We start from the raw sequence: 21,270 nt of genomic DNA, 5'->3' as shown, positions 1-21,270 counted from the left end.
AAACAGATCCACACATAGACAAACAGACAGACAACCTTTGCCAATGCTCTCATCAACGGTTCGTTGTCCTGCATCCTGCCTGCTGTATCAATCAGCACAACATCAAATCCGGCATCTCGTGCATATCGTATCGAATCCATTGCAATCGACGCCGCATCCTTCCCGTAGCCTTTTTCGTACAGCATCACACGAGGAGGATCTGTCTCGTTGTCGGGACTGTGAATGGCAGCGAGTGAGCGATGGTGAGTGCGGAGCTGCTCAACGGCTCCGGCTCGGAACGTGTCACATGCAGACACAAGGACGCGATAACCGTTATCAAGAAGCCAAAAACAAACCTGGAAAATACATTATACAATGACCATGTGTGTGTGTTTGTGTGTGTGTGCACGCGCGCGTGTGTGTGTGTGTGTGTCACTGTGTGTGTGTGTGTGTGTGTGCGTGTGTGTGTGTGTGTGTGTGTGTGTGTGTGTGTGTCACTGTGTGTGTGTGTGTGTCACTGTGTGCACGTGTGTGTGTGTGTGTGTGTGTGTGTGTGTGTGTGTGTGTGTGTGTGTGTGTGTGTGTGTCACTGTGTGTGCGCACGCGCACGCGCGTGTGTGTGTGTGGTGTCATTGTGTATGTAATCATTACATTAATTATTTATTCAAATTAATATCAACACCAACCTTGTATTTTCCATTAATAACAATTTCTCAATTAAATTATTTACCAAACTTCAATATGTAAACTTTTTAATATCAACTTGCCTTTGCCAGGTTTGTTGATTTCCCGACTCCGTTGACTCCGCAGAACGTGATGACGTACGGTTTGGCTTTCTTTTTCGACTCCATCACGTCTCTGAGAATGTCAACTCGACGGCGCGGAGAGAGAATCTGCATGAGAGATTCATGAAGACTGGCCTTGACGGTCGATGTGACACCTGCATACACACAGTCAAATGCATGCAGTGGAATCACTCGGTCTTCTATACTTTATGCCTATTTGTCTGTCTGTCTCTCTGCCCGTTTGTCTGTCTATTGTATGTCCATATGCCTGTTTGTCTGTCCATTGTCTATTCATATGTCTGTCTACTTGTTTGTCCATCTATCTGTTTGTTTGTCTGTCCATTGTCTATCCATATGTCTGTCTACTTGTTTGTCCATCTGACTGTCTACTAGTTTGTCCAGCTGTCTGTCTGTTGGTCCATCTGTCTGTCTGTTGGTCCATCTGTCTCTATGGCTGTTTGTCTGTCCATTGTCTATTCATATGTCTGTCTACTTGTTTGTCCATCTGTCTGTCTGTTTGTCCATCTGTTTGTTTATTTGTCTGTCCATTGTCTATCCATGTCTGTCTACTTGTTTGTCTATCTGTCTGTCTGTCCATCTGTCTCTATGGCTGTTTGTCTGTCCATTGTCTATTCATATGTCTGTCTACTTGTTTGTCCATCTGTCTGTCTGTCTACCCATATGTCTGTCTACTTGTTTGTCCATCTGTCTGTCTACTTGTTTGTCCATCTGTCTGTCTGTTTGTCCATCTGTCTCTGTAGCTGTTTGTCTGTCCATTGTCTATTCATATTGTCTATTCATATGTCTGTCTACTTGTTTGTCCATAAGTCTGTCTACTTGTTTGTCCATCTGTCTGTCTGTCTACCCATATGTCTGTCTACTTGTTTGTCCATTTGTCTGTCTACTTGTTTGTCCATCTGTCTGTCTGTTTGTCCATCTGTCTCTGTAGCTGTTTGTCTGTCCATTGTCTATTCATGTCTGTCTACTTGTTTGTCCATCTGTCTGTCTGTTTGTCCATCTGTCTCTGTAGCTGTTTGTCTGTCCATTGTCTATTCATATGTCTGTCTACTTGTTTGTCCATAAGTCTGTCTACTTGTTTGTCCATCTGTCTGTCTGTCTATCCATATGTCTGTCTACTTGTTTGTCCATCTGTCTGTCTGTTTGTCCATCTGTCTCTATGCCTGTTTGTCTGTCCATTGTCTATCCATCTGTCTGTCTACTTGTTTGTTCATCTGTCTGTCCATTTGTCCATCTGTCTGTTTGTGTCCATATGTCCATCTGCCTGTTTGTCTGTCTGTTGTATGTACATATGTATGTCTCTACGTCTGTTTGTCTGTCCATTGTCTATCCATATGTTTGCCTACTTGTTTGTCCATCTGTCTGTCTGTTTGTCCATCTGTCTGTTTGTTTGTCTGTCTACTGTCTATCCATGTCTGCCTGCTTGTTTGTCCATCTGTATGTCTGTTTGTCTGTCTGTTTGTTTGTCCATTTGCATGTCCATCTGTCTGTCTCTACGTCTGTTTGTCTGTCCATTGTCTGTTCATCTTTCCTTCTGTTTGTCTGTGCATCTGTCTGTTGGTTTGCCTGTCCATATATCCATCTATCTGTCCCCCTATCCATCTGTGTGTGTGTGTGTGTGTGTGTGTGTGTGCGCGCGTGCGCGCACGCGCACACGCCATTCATCTGTCTTCTGTCTGTCTGTCTTGATGTCTGTCTCCTCACACAGCTGGCAGTGACCAAACAGACAAGCGCACAAACAAACTAACAAGCCATCTACACAACACACACACACACACACACACACACACACACACACACACACACACACACACTCACCACTGAACGTCCCCAACACTCTTCCTTCCAGTTTAGTAGCAACTGAACCACACAGCTGATCAGCAATGTCAGTAGCAACATTTTTTGCTGCCAGTCCACAACACAATTTCAGACACGTAACCAAACAGTTATTAGAGTGAGAGACGGACCAATCAGATGTTCCTTCATTTTCTCCAAGATTGGAGAGACGTCTTGCTTGGTGAGTGTCTTGCCACCCGCAAGGCCTTTGAAGAAGGAAAATAGTCCACCTGTAATGCTTTTTCCTGATTGCTTGGCACCACTGGATAGGATATACAAATGATAAGCTACATAATAGACAGACAGATGGACAGACAGACAGACAGACAAACAGACACATGGACAGATGGACAGACAGACAAATAGACAGATGGACAGACAGACAAATAGACAGATGGACAGACATGCAAACAAACAGACAGAGACAGAGAGACAGATGGACAAACATACAGACACACAAAAAACAGATAGACAGACAAATGGACAGTCAGAAAAACACACAAACAGATGGACAGCCTGATAAAAATATGGATAAATATATACAGAATAAACAAACAAAGACAACAATAAATACAAACAGAAATACAAACCTTTTTGTTTGGCTTGCTAACTCGACTTCAACTTCCTCCTCCTCCTCCTCCTCCTCTTCTTCTTCTTCAGATTCCACTTCTCCTACAGACTGCAGCTCACCCTTCATGCTTCCCACCATTTTATTCTGACACAACGGCCACAAATGAGATGCCACATACTGTCCAATGGAAATCTTAATGTCAACCCTACTACATCATTTCCGGCGCTGCCGCTTGCTTTCTCGTGTGTTTCTCCATTTAATTGATCAGTATTGGAGAAATCAAGACTTCCAGCCTCACTGGCTGTTCCAGCATTGTCCCATACACGAGCTACTTTACCCTTTTTCTCAGTGCTAGCTGGTTTTCTGTAAAAAAGGAAGTTTAAGTAGTCGAATGTATTGTGAGATGCATTCCTTCAATACAATAGTCTTGTGAGATGCATCCTTCCAATACAACAGTCTAATGTATTGTGAGATGCATCCCTCCAATACAATAGTCTCATGTATTGTGAGATGCATCCCTCCAATACAATAGTCTAGTGTATTGTGAGCTGCATCCCTCCAATACAATAGTCTAGTGTATTGTGAGATGCATCTCTTCAATACAATAGTCTGTTTGACTTACGTTGCTTCTTGTTTCTTTGTTTTACTTTGTGTCCCTCTTCCCCTAGGGCCCGGCCCTTTACCCCGCTTAGTCAATTTAGCCAACTTCTTCAGCTTCCGATCATCATCATCAGAAAGCATCTCATTCTCAACTTTTAATTCTTCGACTTTCACTGGTTGTTTGTTCACAAGAGGATCCATCTTCGCACCTTCTTTAGATTTTGTATATTTGACTATTGACAAGCACAGCATAAAAACCAAGGTAGATAACAAACAAACAATTAGACAAACAAACAAACAGACAGACAACAGACAAACAAACAGACAGACAATTTCACAAACAAACAGACAAACAAACAGCAAACAGACACACAAACATGACAAACAGACAAACAAACAGCAAACAGACACACAAACATAGACAAACAGACAAACAAATAAACAAACAAACAGACAAAGAAAAAACAAACAAACAAACAGACAAACAATCAGACAGACAGGCAAACAAATAGACAAACAAACAGACAAACAGACAAACAAACAGACAAACAATCATACAGACAATCACACAGACAAACAAACAAACAAACAAACTTGTAAAAACACATAAACAGACAAACACACAAACAACTAACAAATACAAATAAAACAATAGAAACAAAAAATTAGACACACAACCAAACACACAAACAGACACACAAACATGATGCAGACACGTAACTCACTTGACTGTTCAAACGTTCGCATCACTTTCTTCTGTGTCACTCGTTCTCTCTCTTCGTTCTCGCACCGTTTAAGCAAAACACGAAAGTCGTCATCAAAATCAAAGCTATGATTGTATGTGCCGTTCTCCAAAGCGACCCTAAAACGCTCCCGAAACGCCCTCTGCATGTCGTCTAAGAGACGGTCAATGTAACTCAATTGTAGAATGTTCTGATAACCAACCTGTAATGAAACAAACAGCCGGTAATAAAATAATAATAATTAATTAAATACAACATGATCAATATCAATCATGTACATGTGGTCAGCTGTGTGTGTGCCTCTCGCGGTGATGCAAGAAAAATTTAGAAATTTATTAACGCGTCTGAGCTGTAGACACACAATGTTGTGCACATTGTAATGGAAAATACTGGAGGGTTGATTGAAGTGAGTTATAACTCATGCAACAGCGTCTAGGTACTCTTGTTTGACTACAACTCATTAGTTCTATACAGTACGTGTCGCTCACTGTTAGAAAGGAAATTCAAAAGTATCATAAACAACGATATTTGAAAATATACAGTATGCACGATAACGACAATTATTAATACCATATAATAATTAATAAAAGTAATTGCCTCGGATGTCCAAACACAGCGCGCGTATCACATCTGGAGCTCCAAGGCATGACGTCATTTTCGTTACAACACATCGCCTTACCACAAAGACAAGCTCAAATTCGTTGTCCAGCTTGTGTTGGAGTTTGAGAGATTCGTGGTTAAAGCCATTGCCGCCACCGCGCTCCTAGAAAACGAGCATCAATGAATAGAAATGGCGCGAAAAGCGGGATTCGCGTCACCTGAAGAATGACGCTTTTGATCAACGCGTTGACTGGCTGTGCGATGGCCAGATTAGCGCCTTGAAAGCACCAGAAAACGATCCCACCTTTTGAGAAGATGACAAAAAGGTCCAGCATTGTAAGTTGATATAAATGTGTTGTAATAGAGTTCAATAATACCCCGGATAATATATTTTTATCCGGGATTTGTAAATTGCAACATCTGTAGCAGTCTTTTTGTGGACTGTCTACTTGGAGAAGGCATATTCCTACTAGTAGAAACATTTTACTGTTTTGTTAAAATTTAAATTAAATTAAAGAAAGTAACTTGAATACAACACACAGAACACTTTGGCAAATGAAGAGACTAAGCATACTAAACATAAATCTTTTTCCAAAGAAGAGACTGAGCATCTACTAGTAGAGTACCATAAAGGCTAGAAATAAGGTTAGGTATTTTTCCTCAACAAAGAAATGACCAGCTGGACATTTGCACATTACTGTACACACTCGAGCATATAGGGCAGACACACACAATGGTAGCCTGAACTTGAACCCGAAGTGCAAAGAATCCCAAAGACAATGTCTGACATATCAAATATTTTGTGCCCTCTAAATATTACTGTACAGCACAGATTACTTGCTATACATACAGAAACTGACATTGTCACCATACAATAATCACAAATACCATTTATCACTACTACTGTATGGTCAAACATGCATGTCATTCTGATCATAACAAACTTGTCATACATGTGATACAATGCTCTGTTTATCAATGAATCCTTTATATAAATTGTCATCACTAAAGTCCAAGTTTTTCCTTGACCACACCATCAATAGGATTTGGCAAATGTTGACATGCCTCCAAGAGCATATGATCAGTCTTCACAGGGTCAACTTGTTTTGCCTTCACTTGGATAATAATTGCTAACAATTTATCCTCAGGAGTTACTTTGTCATGACACAAGGCATCAATACCATCTTTGCTGAACCCTAGTGTTGTACCGAATGAATACCATTGAGATGAACCCTCAGATATTACAGCCTTTGCAACAGCACTCAATGTCACAAGTACTGTCTCACTTTCGACAACCACCAAGTCACCAAGACTTTCTACGACGCTCTCAAGACCAACTACTTGTTTTACAGCAGCTTTTGCTCCTTTTCCAGTTGCCTTTGCTTCCTTGATTTCCTCCTCTGAGTAAACAGCAACTTGTCTCAGTTCTTTGTGTTCCTCTAAATGCTTTCTGCTCAGATATCCAGTCTTATATTCAGTGCCTGGACTGTATCTGTCTAACGCATCTCTCCAAAGAGACATGACAGTGTCGAGCAGGGAAACACATTTCGCTTCTGTTGCCTTACCTCCACGACATACAAAGTCGACAGAACGAACAGGATTTACCATGGCAACCAAACACTCGACATGAAATTCAGCTTCATCACCTTGTGATAGGATCATTCCATTCCTCCACAGCTGTGCTTTCTTATCTAATGTAGTGCAAACTTTAGATTGAAACATGACAAATGCAGATGGACTGAAGATGGTCGTCTGACTGCTGCACACTTGACGTCGACCGACATACACTTTCTTACTCTCGTCTCTCTTCCACATGACAGACATATCCTCAGGAAGCAAGAGAGCTGGAAACATGTACGTGTCGTCTCTGCCTTCCACTTTGAAGCAGATATCAAGAGATTCATTGATAGCGAGAACTTTATCTGTGTTGAGTTGAACTTGATTCTTCTTATCTCTTTGGAAATGATTGATTGCCGTTTCTGCTTCTTGTCTTGTTACTGTGCCATCCTTCCTCTTTGACCTGACGTGCCACTTAAAATCCTCAGAAGCAATGAGAGGACCGATGGCATAATGATGTAGAGATGCAGGATTGAGAGCTGCCACATCACCCGCAACAGCAATCTAAACACACATCACAACAATATTACACAAACATACACAAGTACAACAACTAAACATCTGCTAGTCGTCTCACCTCTCCTGAATCATCTAAAAAATCAACTACCTTCTCTACAACCTTCTTCTCTTGTCCTGGACATGCTTCCTGCTCGATCCTCTCCATGAGTGTTGCCTTCTCCATGAACGGATCTTCTTGTTTCTTACGAAGAGAAGGAAGCAACTTGGACACGACTGGCTGACAAAGACGAGGATACAGAGGAGCAGACTGAAACATAAATATCTTTATCAGTAGGAAATATCTCCAACTAATTATTCTTATAATCAATCACCTGCTGCAACTGCTGCTTCACATCACAGAGAACTTTCTTTAGTTGTTTCATTTCAGGTGACCTGCTCCTCCTGCAGTCGAGAACAAAACAAACTTCAATGATGTTGATCTTGCCTTTGAACAGCTCACGCATGTCGTCGACCACACGCTGCAAGACACCCTCACGCCCTGGACAGTAATCTATGTGACTGCCACCTATCAACACTGTGGGTATAAACTCTGCAACCAAACTGGCTCTGAGAAATGAGAGCCAATACTGAAGCTCTTCTAGCAACTCCTCAACACTGCACAGTCGTCTCTCCTCTCCTCTCACTAGACTCACTAGCAGGATGAAGAACGAGTTGGAGGGAAAGAAAAGGCCGTGTGTTTTGTGGAACTGCCCTTGACCTGCAAAGTCCCACACTGACACGCGACCCACTCCTGGAATATCGACTGTCATCACGTTGATACCAATCGTGCGTTCCTCTTCACATTTTGGGTCATCTGCTTGATTTTCGTTTGCAAAAATCCACTTCAACAATCCTCGTTTGAGAGCCTTCATGAGTGTCGTCTTTCCTGCTCCTTCTTTACCAATGAAACACAATTTCATGATTTCTGGTCTCACTGTGCCCTCGGCATACAGAACAGCATACTTCTGTTCATCCTGACAATACAACCCATCCATTCTACACATACCACCATATCTCACTACATAAACGTCTCACTATTGCTTTCATCAGTCGTCTTCTCAGTTTCTCATTCCTAGCCTGTTCGTATGCTCTCTTACCAAACTGACAACATAATACACACAAATAAGATAAGATGGTCTATACCAGAGGTTTGTGAAGACAGATTAGAAATGATATCACCAATGTACTCGCCATGATTTTGTCTCAACCAAAGCAAATTAAGTTATGGCGTCATATATTAATAATGACGTCACTTCCTGTTTGGTAGTTTTAACTCAAGTGTTAGCATCTTAGTCTATGTCTAATAAACACCTCCTGTCATGCATAACCTACTACTATTTACTAGAACCAAATATCATCCCTACAATCTGCACCTCCTTACACAGTCTAACTAAATTTTAGATAAAAACTCAAGGGTGTGTCAAAGCATGGGCATCTTCTGTAACAGCATTCCAACCGTCATACAACACAAGTGTACACATGCCAAGATTGACAATTAGCCAATGATGATGAGCAAAGGACATTTCTGTGGTACTTAGTAACGAAGACGTTTGTTCATGGATCATGCCTGCTGTCTCCACTACCCAACCAGTAATAAATTAATGGTTACTTTTCATGATTCAACCGACTATCTCACTACCCCAACATATGGCCCAGACTGGAGAGAACACTGGCTATCACAGATAATTGTACACATTTACTCAAGTGTACAAAGTGTAAGCTAGGGGAGAGAGGGTAAGAGTAGTTGTATGCTTTTGGGGCGGAGCATAAAATGTTGATGATTTCTTTTTGGTCCAGAAGTAGATAGGAAGTGGTACTGCAATCAGGATATTGCATTTACACGTACGCGTGTTGTACTGTATCTACGTTTGTAACCAGACTTTTCAATTCTGGTTTGTAACTATCCGTCGCAAGTGTATGATGTGTATAGCACGCTAAGCATTCGTCGCACGTGTTTACTAGAGTGTACATGGTGTGGGAGGTGTACTCTGCGGTAGATACTAACAGACCTGTCTAAGAGACCTTGCGCTGTTCATAAAATACCGCCAAACAGATACCAACAGTTTGTGAACGCTTTTGTCTTTGCCAGCCCATCTTTGTCTCGTGAGGAAGCTGTGCAGAAAGTGCAACGATAATGGAAGACTGCTGGACAGAACGACGAAATGTGCATATCAATCTTCCAAAAAGTTTCTAATTATTTAGTTATTGTAATACCATGGTTCTACATTCACATGACCAACATTTTATGTACGCTTGGGGGAGGGGGAGGGGTATGCAGAAAAGAGTACGCTTTGTACGCTTGAGTAAATGTAGACAATTATGGATGACCCCTAAACCAATTATTGTTTGCTGCCTATGCCACTGCTGTTGCACTTTCTATTGATTTAATAACATGTCATCATAATATTTAATATCAATACATTTATTATTACCATACATCACATCAACACACACAACAGTTCAACTGCAACACATGCAAACACTCACCTTATTCTTCAGTTCAGCATTTGCTTTTGATTTTAATAGAATTTCAACAATTTCATCATGATCCCACTGTGCTGCATACATTAGAGCAGTGTCACCCTGTAATGACAATAATTGTGTTTTATTGTTTGTCTCTACTGTAATATCCGTCCTATCACAAATCTCATCACATCATTTAAATCTCATTCTCTTCATTCATTCATTCACTATCAACACTTACCCTAACATCAGTTCTGTTGATATCTGCCCCTCTACACAACAAAAGCTCAACTAATGACTTGGAGCCATCAATACAAGCTTCCATCAGTACAGTCCATCCCTACATTAGAGTGAATTGTTATGAACAACAATAAAACGAGTCACTCAATCAATAACATACAATTATATCACACGCATCTACTTCAGCGCCTTGATCCAAAAGACGTTCAACCTCATCACGTGACTTGCTCCTCGCTGCGCTCCATAGCTGGCTATTCAATGCTGTGATGTCTCTCTCACTCATTCTAACATAACAGTAACACATGAACGTGTAACCACACAAGACTACCCGACAACACTCTACCAACATGTCGCTGCCCCTCCCTTCTCACTTTCCAACTTTATTCTCACCTTCAAACGTAAAACTCTCTTTACAATTCCTTTTCTCTACAAATTTCCAGCCATTTCTACCCTCCACTCCACGACGTTGCCAACCGAGTGCTGCTACTCACTCACATGACCTACTCATCATCACCTGTCTACTTTAGCGCACGCTATTTGTAAACAGCAAGTAGAAATTAACAAAATGTTTACAACGAGATAACAACGTCCATTCATCTGCAGACGCGACGATCAATGAGACGTGAGTTTGTGCTTGCAAACCCAAACCTTTGTGATGCACTTTAAATTAAATTATTATACATAATTCCATAATTAATTAATTAAAATAAATGTAATATTATCAAAACATAGATTTTTAATTTTATTATAACATTTTTGCATTTACCCTCAAATTACTCAATACATTCTAAATGATTTTTTATTAATATCAACAATCTTTAGGCTGGAATGTGTGTGTGTGTGTGTGTGTGTGTGTGTGTGTGTGTGTGTGTGTGTGTGTGTGTGTGTGTGTGTGTGTGTATTCATATATAATTATTTTAATATCAATATTGTCCTCCAGCCTCGACCACTAAGTACAGCCTATATCATCTACTAATACTATATCATACAATATTATTCAGTTCTTTGTGTTCCTCTAAATGCTTTCTGCTCAGATATTCAGTCTCATAGTCAGTGCCTGGACTGTATCTGTCTAACGTATCTCTCCAAAGAGAAATGACAGTGTCGAGCAGGGAAACGCATTCTGCTTCTGTTGCCTTACCTCCACGACATACAAAATCGACAGAACGAACAGGATCTACCATGGCAACCAAACATTCAACACGATTAGAAACTGTATCACCTTGTGATAAAATCAGTCCATTCCTCCACAGCTGTGCTTTCTTATCTAATGTAGTGCAAACTTTAGATTGAAACATGCCAAATGCAGGTGGACTGAAGATGGTCGTCTGACTGCTGTACACTTGACGTCGACCGACATACACTTTCTTACTCTCGTCTCTCTTCCACACGACAGACAGATCCTTAGGAGGCAAGAGAGCTGGAAACATGTACACGTCGTCTCTGCCTTCCACTTTGAAGCAGATACCAAGAGATCTATTTATAGCGAGAACTTTATCTGTGTTGAGTTGAACTTGAATCTTCTTATCTCTTCGGAAATGATTGATTGCCATTTCTGCTTCTTCTCTTGTTACTGTGCCATCCTTCCTCTTTGACCTGACGTGCCACTTAAAATCATCAGAAGCAATGAGAGGACCGATGGCATAATGATGTAGAGATGCAGGATTGAGAGCTGCCACATCACCGGCAACAGCAATCTAAACACACATCACAACAATATTACACAAACACACACAAGTACAACAACTAAACATCTGCTCGTCGTCTCACCTCTCCTGAATCATCTAAAAAATCAACTACCTTCTCTACAACCTTCTTCTCTTGTCCTGGACATGCTTCCTGCTCGATCCTCTTCATGAGTGTTGCCTTCTCCATGAATGGATCTTCTTGTTTCTTACGAAGAGAAGGAAGCAACTTGGACACGACTGTTTCAGTCTGCTCCTGCCCCTTCTTTACCAATGAAACACAATTTCATGATTTCTGGTCTCACTGTGCCCTCCGCATACAGAACAGCATACTTCTGTTCATCATGACAATACAACCCATCCATTCTACACATACCAACATATCTCACTACATGAACGTCTCACTATTGCTTTCCTCTGTCGTCTTCTCAGTCCACCATCAGTCAGTTGGTAGGGTCTCCTACCATCCTGACAACAAAACACACACAAATAAGATAAGATTCTATAGAGCAGAGGTTTGTGAACAACACAAACATGAGAAATGGTATCACATTTAATAGAGATTATCACATCTAACACATTTCCATCATTTCTCTAATTTTCCCCTGTGATTCCTCTTTGTTATAAGAAAATAATAGATATCACTTGTTAATCATGACTGTTCTAACCAGAATTTTTGAAAGGTGTATAGCCGTATGGGCGTGACACATGAGTCTGGCACATGGGCGTGACACATGAGTCTGGCACGTGGGCGTGGCATGTTGGTGTTGTCTGTGTAAATTTTTAAAATAATAATTTACAATGGTTTGAGGGAGTGTTTAGGATCATACCATTTGTAAACTGTTCGCTCTTGGTGTACTGACTGAAACTCAGCCTCTACAAATCACACTGAGGCAGACTGATAGTAAGGTATGGATTACATTCAGGGAATGATCGCCGGCAATCTTCCACCTCAACTGCGTCGAACAACCGTGGCACACAACCAGCGAATAGAAACAGTTTTGCAGTAATTTCCCACTGATGCCAGTATTGTGTATCTTAGAGGAATAGCTCACAATCGTAGCTTGTGATTAATGATGTGATATGCACATAATTTGATACTGTAATTTACTGTTTTAGTAGTCTTGAAGACATAAGTGTTAACACTAATCACACTATATCACGTATTTTATGACATAAATTTGACAGGTAAATTGGTATGTATAGACACGTTTTTCAATTACATGGCAACTAAATTTCAAACAGACAGACAGACAAGACAGACAGACACCTTTTCTCTCCTCCATGACCTCAAGGAGGGAGGAGAGAAAAGAGGTTAATACAACCAAGAGCTTCTTCCAGGAGGCATCAAACCATCTTTTGTTCCCTTGGTTCTTGAACATTTTGGTTGCTGGGGGATACAAGCCTCCACCTATCTGAACAAGCCGGGCAAGTCGTCTAGAGATGATGAGGGAAAGAAAAACAAGGCACAATTCAAGACCAAGTGGAGATCTCTCATCTCCATTCAACTGCGAAGAAACCTTGCTAAAGTTATAGCAGACAAGTTATATAGCATTCACAGAATGAACACTACAGTTGCAAATTATTAAATCATTGCATGTGTAGGGCCTAAAGGTACTTTTTATTTGACAGACAGACAGACAGACAGACAATAGACAGACAGACAACAGACAATAGACAGACAGACAGACAGACAGATAGACAACAGACAGACGACAGACAGACAACAAACACACACACAGACAAACATGCAGACAGACAGACAGACAGACAGACAGACACACGCAGACAGACACACGCAGACAAACACAGACAGACACACACAGACAAACACACACACAGACAAACACACAGACAGACAGACAAACAAATAGACATACAGACAGACACACACACAGAGAGACAGACAGACAGACAAACAGACAGACAACAGACAGACAGACAACAGACACACACAGACAAACACACAGACAGACGGATGGACAGACAAACAAACACACAGACAAACACACAGACAGACAGACAAACAAATATACAGACAGACAGACACAGACAGACAAATAAACAAACAAACAAACACAGACAAACAGACAGGCAAGCAAACAAACAGACAAACAACCTTTGCCAATGCTCTCATCAACGGTTCGTTGTCCTGCATCCTGCCTGCTGTATCAATCAGCACAACATCAAATCCGGCATCTCGTGCATATCGTATCGAATCCATAGCAATCGACGCCGCATCCTTCCCATGGCCTTTCTCGTACAGCATCACACGAGGAGGATTTGTCTCATTGTCAGGTCTGCGAATGGCAGCGAGTGAGCGATGGTGAGTGCGGAGCTGCTCGACAGCTCCGGCTCGGAACGTGTCACATGCAGACACAAGGACACGATAACCGTTATCAAGAAGCCAAAAACAAACCTGGAAAATATATTATACAATGACCGTGTGTGTGTGTGTGTGTGTGTGTGTGTGTGTGTGTGTGTTTGGTGTCATTGTGTGTACAGACCCTGAAATAAGGATTTCAAATTGATTGGCCACTTGGTCAGAGCCGTAGCCACCAATTTGAAGTGGCCCCATTGCAGCAGCCATTTTTAAAAATAAATAATTAATTACATAACACTTCTTTGAGTCTAATGCTTACAGTGTGATTTCATAATAATATTTAATGAGCTCAGCTATAGCTCTAGATCCGTATTGTAGAGTATACCTACATATCGGAAGCCTAATTGTGCGAATGCCCTGTAATGTGTATGTACTAACAGGCGTCTGTCATGGTCATCTGTGGACAGTCTCACTGGCTGTACACTGTACAGTAAAAAATATTCAATGACACTATCTTCATTGGGTTGGGGGGGGGGGGGGTAGAGATCTTTTCAAAACTCTACCCACCTGATTTAATTATAACATGGCAACACATGGTACAAAATGATTGGGAATTCCGAATTCCAAAGTGTAATCAACCTATTCTAACAACAGCTATCCTGGGATGTGCAACTGTACTGTACAGACCCGGTTCCTGGATGGATCATGATTAATTAGGAAAGAGTTGATTTGATATTAACCATATATTTGTCTGTCTGTCTGTTTGTTGGTCTGTCTGTCTGTTTGTCAGTCTATTTGTCTGTCTGTCTGTCTGTTTGTTGGTTTGTCTGTCTGTCTGTTTGTTGGTCTGTCTGTCTGTTTGTTGGTCTGTCTGTCTGTTGGTTTGTCTGTCTGTTTGCTGGTTTGTCTGTCTGTTTGTTGGTTTGTCTGTCTGTCTGTCTGTCTGCTTGTTTACAATTGTCTGTCTATCTGTTTGTCCGTCCGTCTGTCCGCTTCTGACTGTCTGTCTGTCTATTTGTCTGTCTGTTTGTCTGTCGTCTGTTTGTTTGTCTGTCGTCTGTTTGTTTGTTTGTCTGTCTGTTTGTTGGTCTGTCTGTCTGTCTGTTTGTCTATCTGTCTGTTGTGGTAGACGCTATGTTGCATGCAATCCCAGATGCCATATGCTGGAGTATGCCCATAATCTGGTTGTAGACACACACTCATTCTGAAATATTCAATATGAATCGTCTCATCATCTTGTTAGAACTTGCAAACTGCATACGATCTTTAAATTGCTATACCATATCTAAATACCACAATATCCTTATTGGATTATGATGCCTCTAGTTGAGCGGTCCTGCTCTGTAAAAAGATCTGCCAACTGCTAAAGTACACAACACAAGAATGATAAGGACCCAGGCCAGAGGCAGAGTAAATAGCACGCCTGCTGCAACCACAGCTTTGTTAAAGTCTGTTCAAAGAATGGAGAGCCCGTGGGAAATGTGGTTACCAGATATATTAAAGGCATATAGGGCGAAAACAACAATATTGCTATCATCCTGGATTGTAATACTAACAATCGATAAATGAGCATTTAGAGTACTGGTTGCTAGCCAGCCCTCACTGCCTACTATCTATCTACTGTAGTACGTCAAGGTCCGTCCTGTTCAACCGTTTTCTGCCATTCAAACTGGCCAGAGAAAGCGTTGAAAATGTGATGGCAGCGAAATGAAAGAAGTGTGTCGACCACGTCATCCAGAAAGTGGAAAACTATTACAGAACATCAGACGGCGTGCTCGAACAAGCGGTAGAAAAATTAGTAGGTGAGGAGAACTCTTCAACAGTGAAGAGATAGTCCTAGGAGACGACGAGAATGACAACAATGATTAATACAATTAGTCTCTTTCAAGAAGCATGCTGCATCTACTAACCCAGGATCTATAGAGTTCATTTGTCCAGAGATCTGACTCCACCTAGTCACGTGCTCTCGAATGATATGTTTATCAACGGCATAGGGGGCGTACTTGCCGAGATACAGGAATTTTCCCACGGGCTCTCCATTCTTTAGCACGTCCTGGTCAACGCCAACAGACGTGCCAACAGACGTACATGTGCCTCTGGCCTCTACATGGTGAAACTTCTGTTGAGTTTCCTGGTTTTTTGCTGTTAGGAGAGACTGAATTACAGAGTATAATGTGAATGTAGAGTGTTGGCGTTGTGAAAGAGCACCCTCACTGTGATGGGTTTGCTGTAGGTAACTATCAGTAATTATCATGTCAAATGGCAGTGAAATTTTTTCATTGGCCCATGGCCGGCCATTATTTTATGCTGTGTGTGTGTGTTCAGTGTGTGTGTGTGTGTGTGTGTGTGTGTGTGTGTGTGTGTGTGTGTGTGTGTTCAGTGTGTGTGTTCAGTGTGTGTGTGTGTGTGTGTGTGTGTGTGTGTGTGTGTGTGTGTGTGTGTGTGTGTGTGTGTGTGTGTGCGTGTGTTCAGTGTGTTCAGTGTGTTCAGTGTGTGTGTGTGTGTGTGTGTTCAGTGTGTGTGTGTGTGTGTGTGTGTGTGTGTGTGTGTGTGTGTGTGTGTGTGTGTGTGTGTGTGTGTGTGTGTGTTCAGTGTGTGTGTGTGTGTGTGTGTGTGTGTGTGTGTGTGTGTGTGTGTGTGTGTGTGTGTGTGTGTGTGTGTGTGTGTGTGTGTGTGTGTGTGTGTGTGTGTGTTACTGTGTGCATGTGTGATCATTACATTAATAACAATTTCTCACTTAAATTATTTACCAAACTTCAATATGTAAACTTTTTAATATCAACTTGCCTTTGCCAGGTTTGTTGATTTCCTGACTCCGTTGACTCCGCAGAACGTGATGACGTACGGTTTGGCTTTCTTTTTCGACTCCATCACGTCTCTGAGAATGTCAACTCGACGGCGTGGCAAGAGAATCTTCATGAGAGACTGGCCTTGACAGTCGATGTGACACCTGCATACACACACAGTCAAATGCATGCAGTGGAATCACTCGGTCTTATATACTTTATGCCTGTTCATCTGTCTGTCTGTCTCTATGCCTGTTTGTCTGTCTATTGTCTGTCCATTGTATGTCCATATGTCTGTTGTCTGTCCATTGTCTATTCATATGTCTGTCTGTTTGTCCATCTGTCTGTTTATTTGTCTGTCTGTTTGTCCATCTGTCTGTTTATTTGTCTGTCCATTGTCTATCCATATGTCTGTCTACTTGTTTGTCCATCTGTCTGTCTGTTTGTCTGTCCATTGTCTATTCATATGTCTGTCTACTTGTTTGTCTATCTGTCTGTCTGTTTGTCCAGCTGTCTGTCTGTTTGTCTGTCCATTTCTATCCATATGTCTGTCTACTTGTTTGTCCATCTGTCTGTCTACTTGTTTGTCCATCTGTCTCTATGCCTGTTTGTCTGTCTATTGTCTATCCATCTGTCTGTCTACTTGTTTGTCCATCTGTCTGTCCATTTGTCCATCTGTCTGTTTGTTTGTCCATATGTCCATTTGTCCATCTGCCTGTTTGTCTGTCTATTGTCTGTCTGTTGCATGTCCATATGTCTGTCTCTACATCTGTTTGTCTGTCCATTGTTTATCCATATGTTTGTCTACTTGTTTGTCCATCTGTCTGTCTACTTGTTTGTTTGTCTGTCCACTGTCTATCCATATGTCTGCCTGCTTGTTTGTCCACCTGTATGTCTGTTTGTCTGTCTGTTTGTTTGTCCATTTGCATGTCCATCTTTCCTTCTGTCTGTATGTGCATCTGTCTGTTGGTTTGCCTGTCCATATATCCATCTATCTGTCTCCCTATCCGTGTGTGTGTGTGTGTGTGTGTGTGCGCGCGCACGCGTGCGTGTGTGCCATCCATCTGTCTTCTGTGTGTCTGTCTTGATGTCTGTTTCCTCACACAGCTGGCAGTGTCCAAACAGACAGGCACACAAACAAACTAACAAGCCATCTACACAACACACACACACACACACACACACACACACACACACACACACACACACACACACACACACACTCACCACTGAACGTCCCCAACACTCTTCCTTCCAGTTTAGTAGCAACTGAACCACACAGCTGATCAGCAATGTCAGTAGCAACATTTTTTGCTGCCAATCCACAACACAATTTCAGGCACGTAACCAAACAGTTATTAGAGTGAGAGATGAACCAATCAGATGTTCCTTCATTTTCTCCAAGATTGGAGAGACGTCTTGCTTGGTGAGTGTCTTGCCACCCGCAAGGCCTTTGAAGAAGGAAAATAGTCCACCTGTAATGCTTTTTCCTGATTGCTTGGCACCACTGGATAGGATATACAAATGATAAGCTACATAATAGACAGACAGATGGACAGACAGACAGACAGACAGACAGACAGACAGACAAACAGACAGATGGACAGACAGACAAATAGACAGATGGACAGACATGCAAACAGACAGACAGAGACAGATGGACAAACATACAGACACACAAAAAACAGATAGACAGACAAATGGACAGTCAGAAAAACACAAACAGATGGACAACAAACAGACAGATGGACAGCCTGATAAAAATATGGATAAATATATACAGAATAAACAAACAAAGACAACAATAAATACAAACAGAAATACAAACCTTTTTGTTTGGCTTGCTAACTCGACTTCAACTTCCTCCTCCTCCTCCTCCTCCTCCTCCTCTTCTTCTTCTTCTTCAGATTCCACTTCTCCTACAGACTGCAGCTCACCCTTCATGCTTCCCACCATTTTATTCTGACACAATGGCCACAAATGAGATGCCACATACTGTCCAATGGAAATCTTAATGTCAACCCTACTACATCATTTCCGGCGCTGCTGCTTGCTTTCTCGTGTGTTTCTCCATTTAATTGATCAGTATTGGAGAAATCAAGACTTCCAGCCTCACTGGCTGTTCCAGCATTGTCCCATACACGAGCTACTTTACCCTTTTTCTCAGTGCTAGCTGGTTTTCTGTAAAAAGGAAGTTTAAGTAGTCAAATGTATTGTGAGATGCATTCCTTCAATACAATAGTCTTGTGAGATGCATCCCTCCAAGACAACAGTCTAGTGTATTGTGAGATGCATCCCTCCAATACAATAGTCTAGTGTATTGTGAGATGCATCCATCCAATACAATAGTCTCATGTATTGTGAGATGCATCCCTCCAATACAATAGTCTAGTGTATTGTGAGATGCATCCCTCCAATACAATGGTCTAGTGTATTGTGAGATGCATCCCTCCAATACAATAGCCTAGTGTATTGTGAGATGCATCTCTTCAATACAATAGTCTGTTTGACTTACGTTGCTTCTTGTTTCTTTGTTTTACTTTGTGTCCCTCTTCCCCTAGGGCCCGGCCCTTTACCCCGCTTAGTCAGTTTAGCCAACTTCTTCAGCTTCCGATCATCATCATCAGAAAGCATCTCATTCTCAACTTTTAATTCTTCGACTTTCACTGGTTGTTTGTTCACAAGAGGATCTATCTTCGCACCTTCTTTAGATTTTGTATATTTGACTATTGACAAGCACAGCATAAAAACCAAGGTAGATAACAAACAAAAATAGACAAACAAACAAACAGACAGATAACAGACAGACAAACAGACAGACAATTTCACAAACAAACAGACAAACAAACAGCAAACAGACACACAAACATAGACAAACAGACAAACAAATGAAAACAAATAAACAAACAAACAGACAAACAATCAGACAGACAGGCAAACAAATAGACAAACAAACAGACAAACAGACAAACAAACAGACAAACAATCATACAGACAATCACAGACAAACAAACAAACAAACAAACTTGTAAAAACACATAAACAGACAAACACACAAACAACTAACAAATACAAATAAAACAATAGAAACAAAAAATTAGACACACAACCAAACACACAAACAGACACACAAACATGATGCAGACACATAACTCACTTGACTGTTCAAACGTTCGCATCACTTTCTTCTGTGTCACTCGTTCTCTCTCTTCGTCCTCGCACCGTTTAAGCAAAACACGAAAGTCGTCATCAAAATCAAAGCTATGATTGTATGTGCCGTTCTCCAGGGCGGCCCTAAAACGCTCCCGAAACGCCCTCTGCATGTCGTCTAAGAGACGGTCAATGTAACTCAATTGTAGAATGTTCTGACAACCAACCTGTAATGAAACAAACAGCTGGTAATAAAATAATAATAATTAATTAAATACAACATGATCAATATCAATCATGTACATGTGGTCAGCTGTGTGTGTGCCACTCGCAGTGATGTAAAAAAATTAGAAATTTATTAACGCGTCTGAGCCGTAGACACACAATGTTGTGCACATTGTAATGGAAAATACTGGAGGGTTGATTGAAGTGAGTTGTAACTCATGCAACAGCGTCTAGGTACTCTTGTTTGACTACAACTCATTAGTTCTATACAGTACGTGTCGCTCACTGTTAGAAAGGAAATTCAAAAGTATCATAAACAACGATATTTGAAAATATACAGTATGCACGGTAACGACAATTATTAATACCATATAATAATTAATAAAAGTAATTGCCTCGGATGTCCAAACACAGCGCGCGTATCACATCTGGAGCTCCAAGGCATGACGTCTTTTTCGTTACAACACATCGCCTTACCACAAAGACAAGCTCAAATTCGTTGTCCAGCTTGTGTTGGAGTTTGAGAGATTCGTGGTTAAAGCCATTGCCGCCACCGCGCTCCTAGAAAACGAGCATGAATGAATACAAATGGCGCGAAAAGCGGGATTCGCGTCACCTGAAGAATGACGCTTTTGATCAACGCGTTGACCGGCTGTGCGATGGCCAGATTAGCGCCTTGAAAGCACCAGAAAACGATCCCACCTTTTGAGAAGATGACAAAAAGGTCCAGCATTGTAAGTTGATATAAATGTGTTGTAATAGAGTTCAATAATACCCCGGATAAAATATTTTTATCCGGGATTTGTAAATTGCAACATCTGTAGCAGTCTTTTTGTGGACTGTCTACTTGGAGGAGGCATATTCCTACTAGTAGAAACATTTTACTGTTTTGTTAAAATTTAAATTAAATTAAAGAAAGTAACTTGAATACAACACAGAGACAGAACACTTTGGTAAATGAAGAGACTAAGCATACTAAACATAAATCTTTTTCCAAAGAAGAGACTGAGCATCTATTAGTAGAGTACCGTATAGGATAGAAATAAGTTTAGGTATTTTCCCTTATAACGAAGAAATGACCAGCTGGACATTTGCACATTACTGTACACACTCGAGCATATAGGGCAGACACACACAATGGTAGCCTGAAC

General features: G+C 41.2%; 3 protein-coding genes and 1 long non-coding RNA gene across 4 annotated transcripts in view; all 4 read right to left on the bottom strand.

The window, feature by feature from the left end:
- The window catches only part of LOC134177009 (signal recognition particle receptor subunit alpha-like), a 7,029-nt gene extending 1,559 nt beyond the window's left edge, over positions 1–5,470 (bottom strand). The window contains exons 1-10 of the mRNA XM_062643709.1: positions 5,351–5,470; positions 5,212–5,295; positions 4,515–4,734; positions 3,812–4,022; positions 3,399–3,552; positions 3,209–3,333; positions 2,750–2,880; positions 2,601–2,687; positions 747–919; positions 36–335 (exon numbers count right to left, since the gene is read on the bottom strand). Coding sequence (XP_062499693.1) covers positions 36–335; positions 747–919; positions 2,601–2,687; positions 2,750–2,880; positions 3,209–3,333; positions 3,399–3,552; positions 3,812–4,022; positions 4,515–4,734; positions 5,212–5,295; positions 5,351–5,467 — 1,602 coding nt within the window. The 5' untranslated portion in view covers positions 5,468–5,470. The remainder of the gene's footprint in view (positions 1–35; positions 336–746; positions 920–2,600; positions 2,688–2,749; positions 2,881–3,208; positions 3,334–3,398; positions 3,553–3,811; positions 4,023–4,514; positions 4,735–5,211; positions 5,296–5,350) is intronic.
- A 453-nt stretch (positions 5,471–5,923) lies between these two features.
- Positions 5,924–20,858, bottom strand: LOC134176763 (uncharacterized). Its single transcript, XM_062643424.1, is given in 15 exon segments — positions 5,924–7,253; positions 7,327–7,515; positions 7,580–8,221; positions 12,041–12,103; positions 13,755–14,054; positions 16,746–16,888; positions 16,891–16,908; positions 17,972–18,058; positions 18,121–18,251; positions 18,573–18,706; positions 18,772–18,925; positions 19,260–19,470; positions 19,902–20,121; positions 20,597–20,680; positions 20,736–20,858. Coding segments are annotated over 15 exon segments (3,609 nt in total). The 5' UTR covers positions 20,853–20,858; the 3' UTR covers positions 5,924–6,137.
- On the bottom strand, positions 10,868–11,865 carry LOC134176764 (uncharacterized). The gene is made up of 2 exons (XM_062643425.1): positions 11,721–11,865; positions 10,868–11,647 (listed from the first exon to the last, which is right to left on the bottom strand). The coding sequence occupies exons 1-2, from the start codon at positions 11,823–11,825 to the stop codon at positions 10,934–10,936; spliced, it is 819 nt and encodes a 272-aa protein (XP_062499409.1). The 5' UTR covers positions 11,826–11,865; the 3' UTR covers positions 10,868–10,933.
- On the bottom strand, positions 15,439–16,392 carry LOC134176765 (uncharacterized). Its single transcript, XR_009969352.1, has 2 exons — positions 15,869–16,392; positions 15,439–15,794 (listed from the first exon to the last, which is right to left on the bottom strand). It is a non-coding gene; the product is annotated as an uncharacterized LOC134176765 (long non-coding RNA).
- Positions 20,859–21,270: the final 412 nt, after the last annotated feature.

The sequence above is a fragment of the Corticium candelabrum genome, chromosome 3 (assembly GCF_963422355.1).
Source record: "Corticium candelabrum chromosome 3, ooCorCand1.1, whole genome shotgun sequence".
Lineage (NCBI taxonomy): Eukaryota > Metazoa > Porifera > Homoscleromorpha > Homosclerophorida > Plakinidae > Corticium > Corticium candelabrum.
The sequence above is the reverse complement of the archived record's forward strand: the minus strand, read 5'-3'. Positions and strand labels throughout refer to the sequence as shown.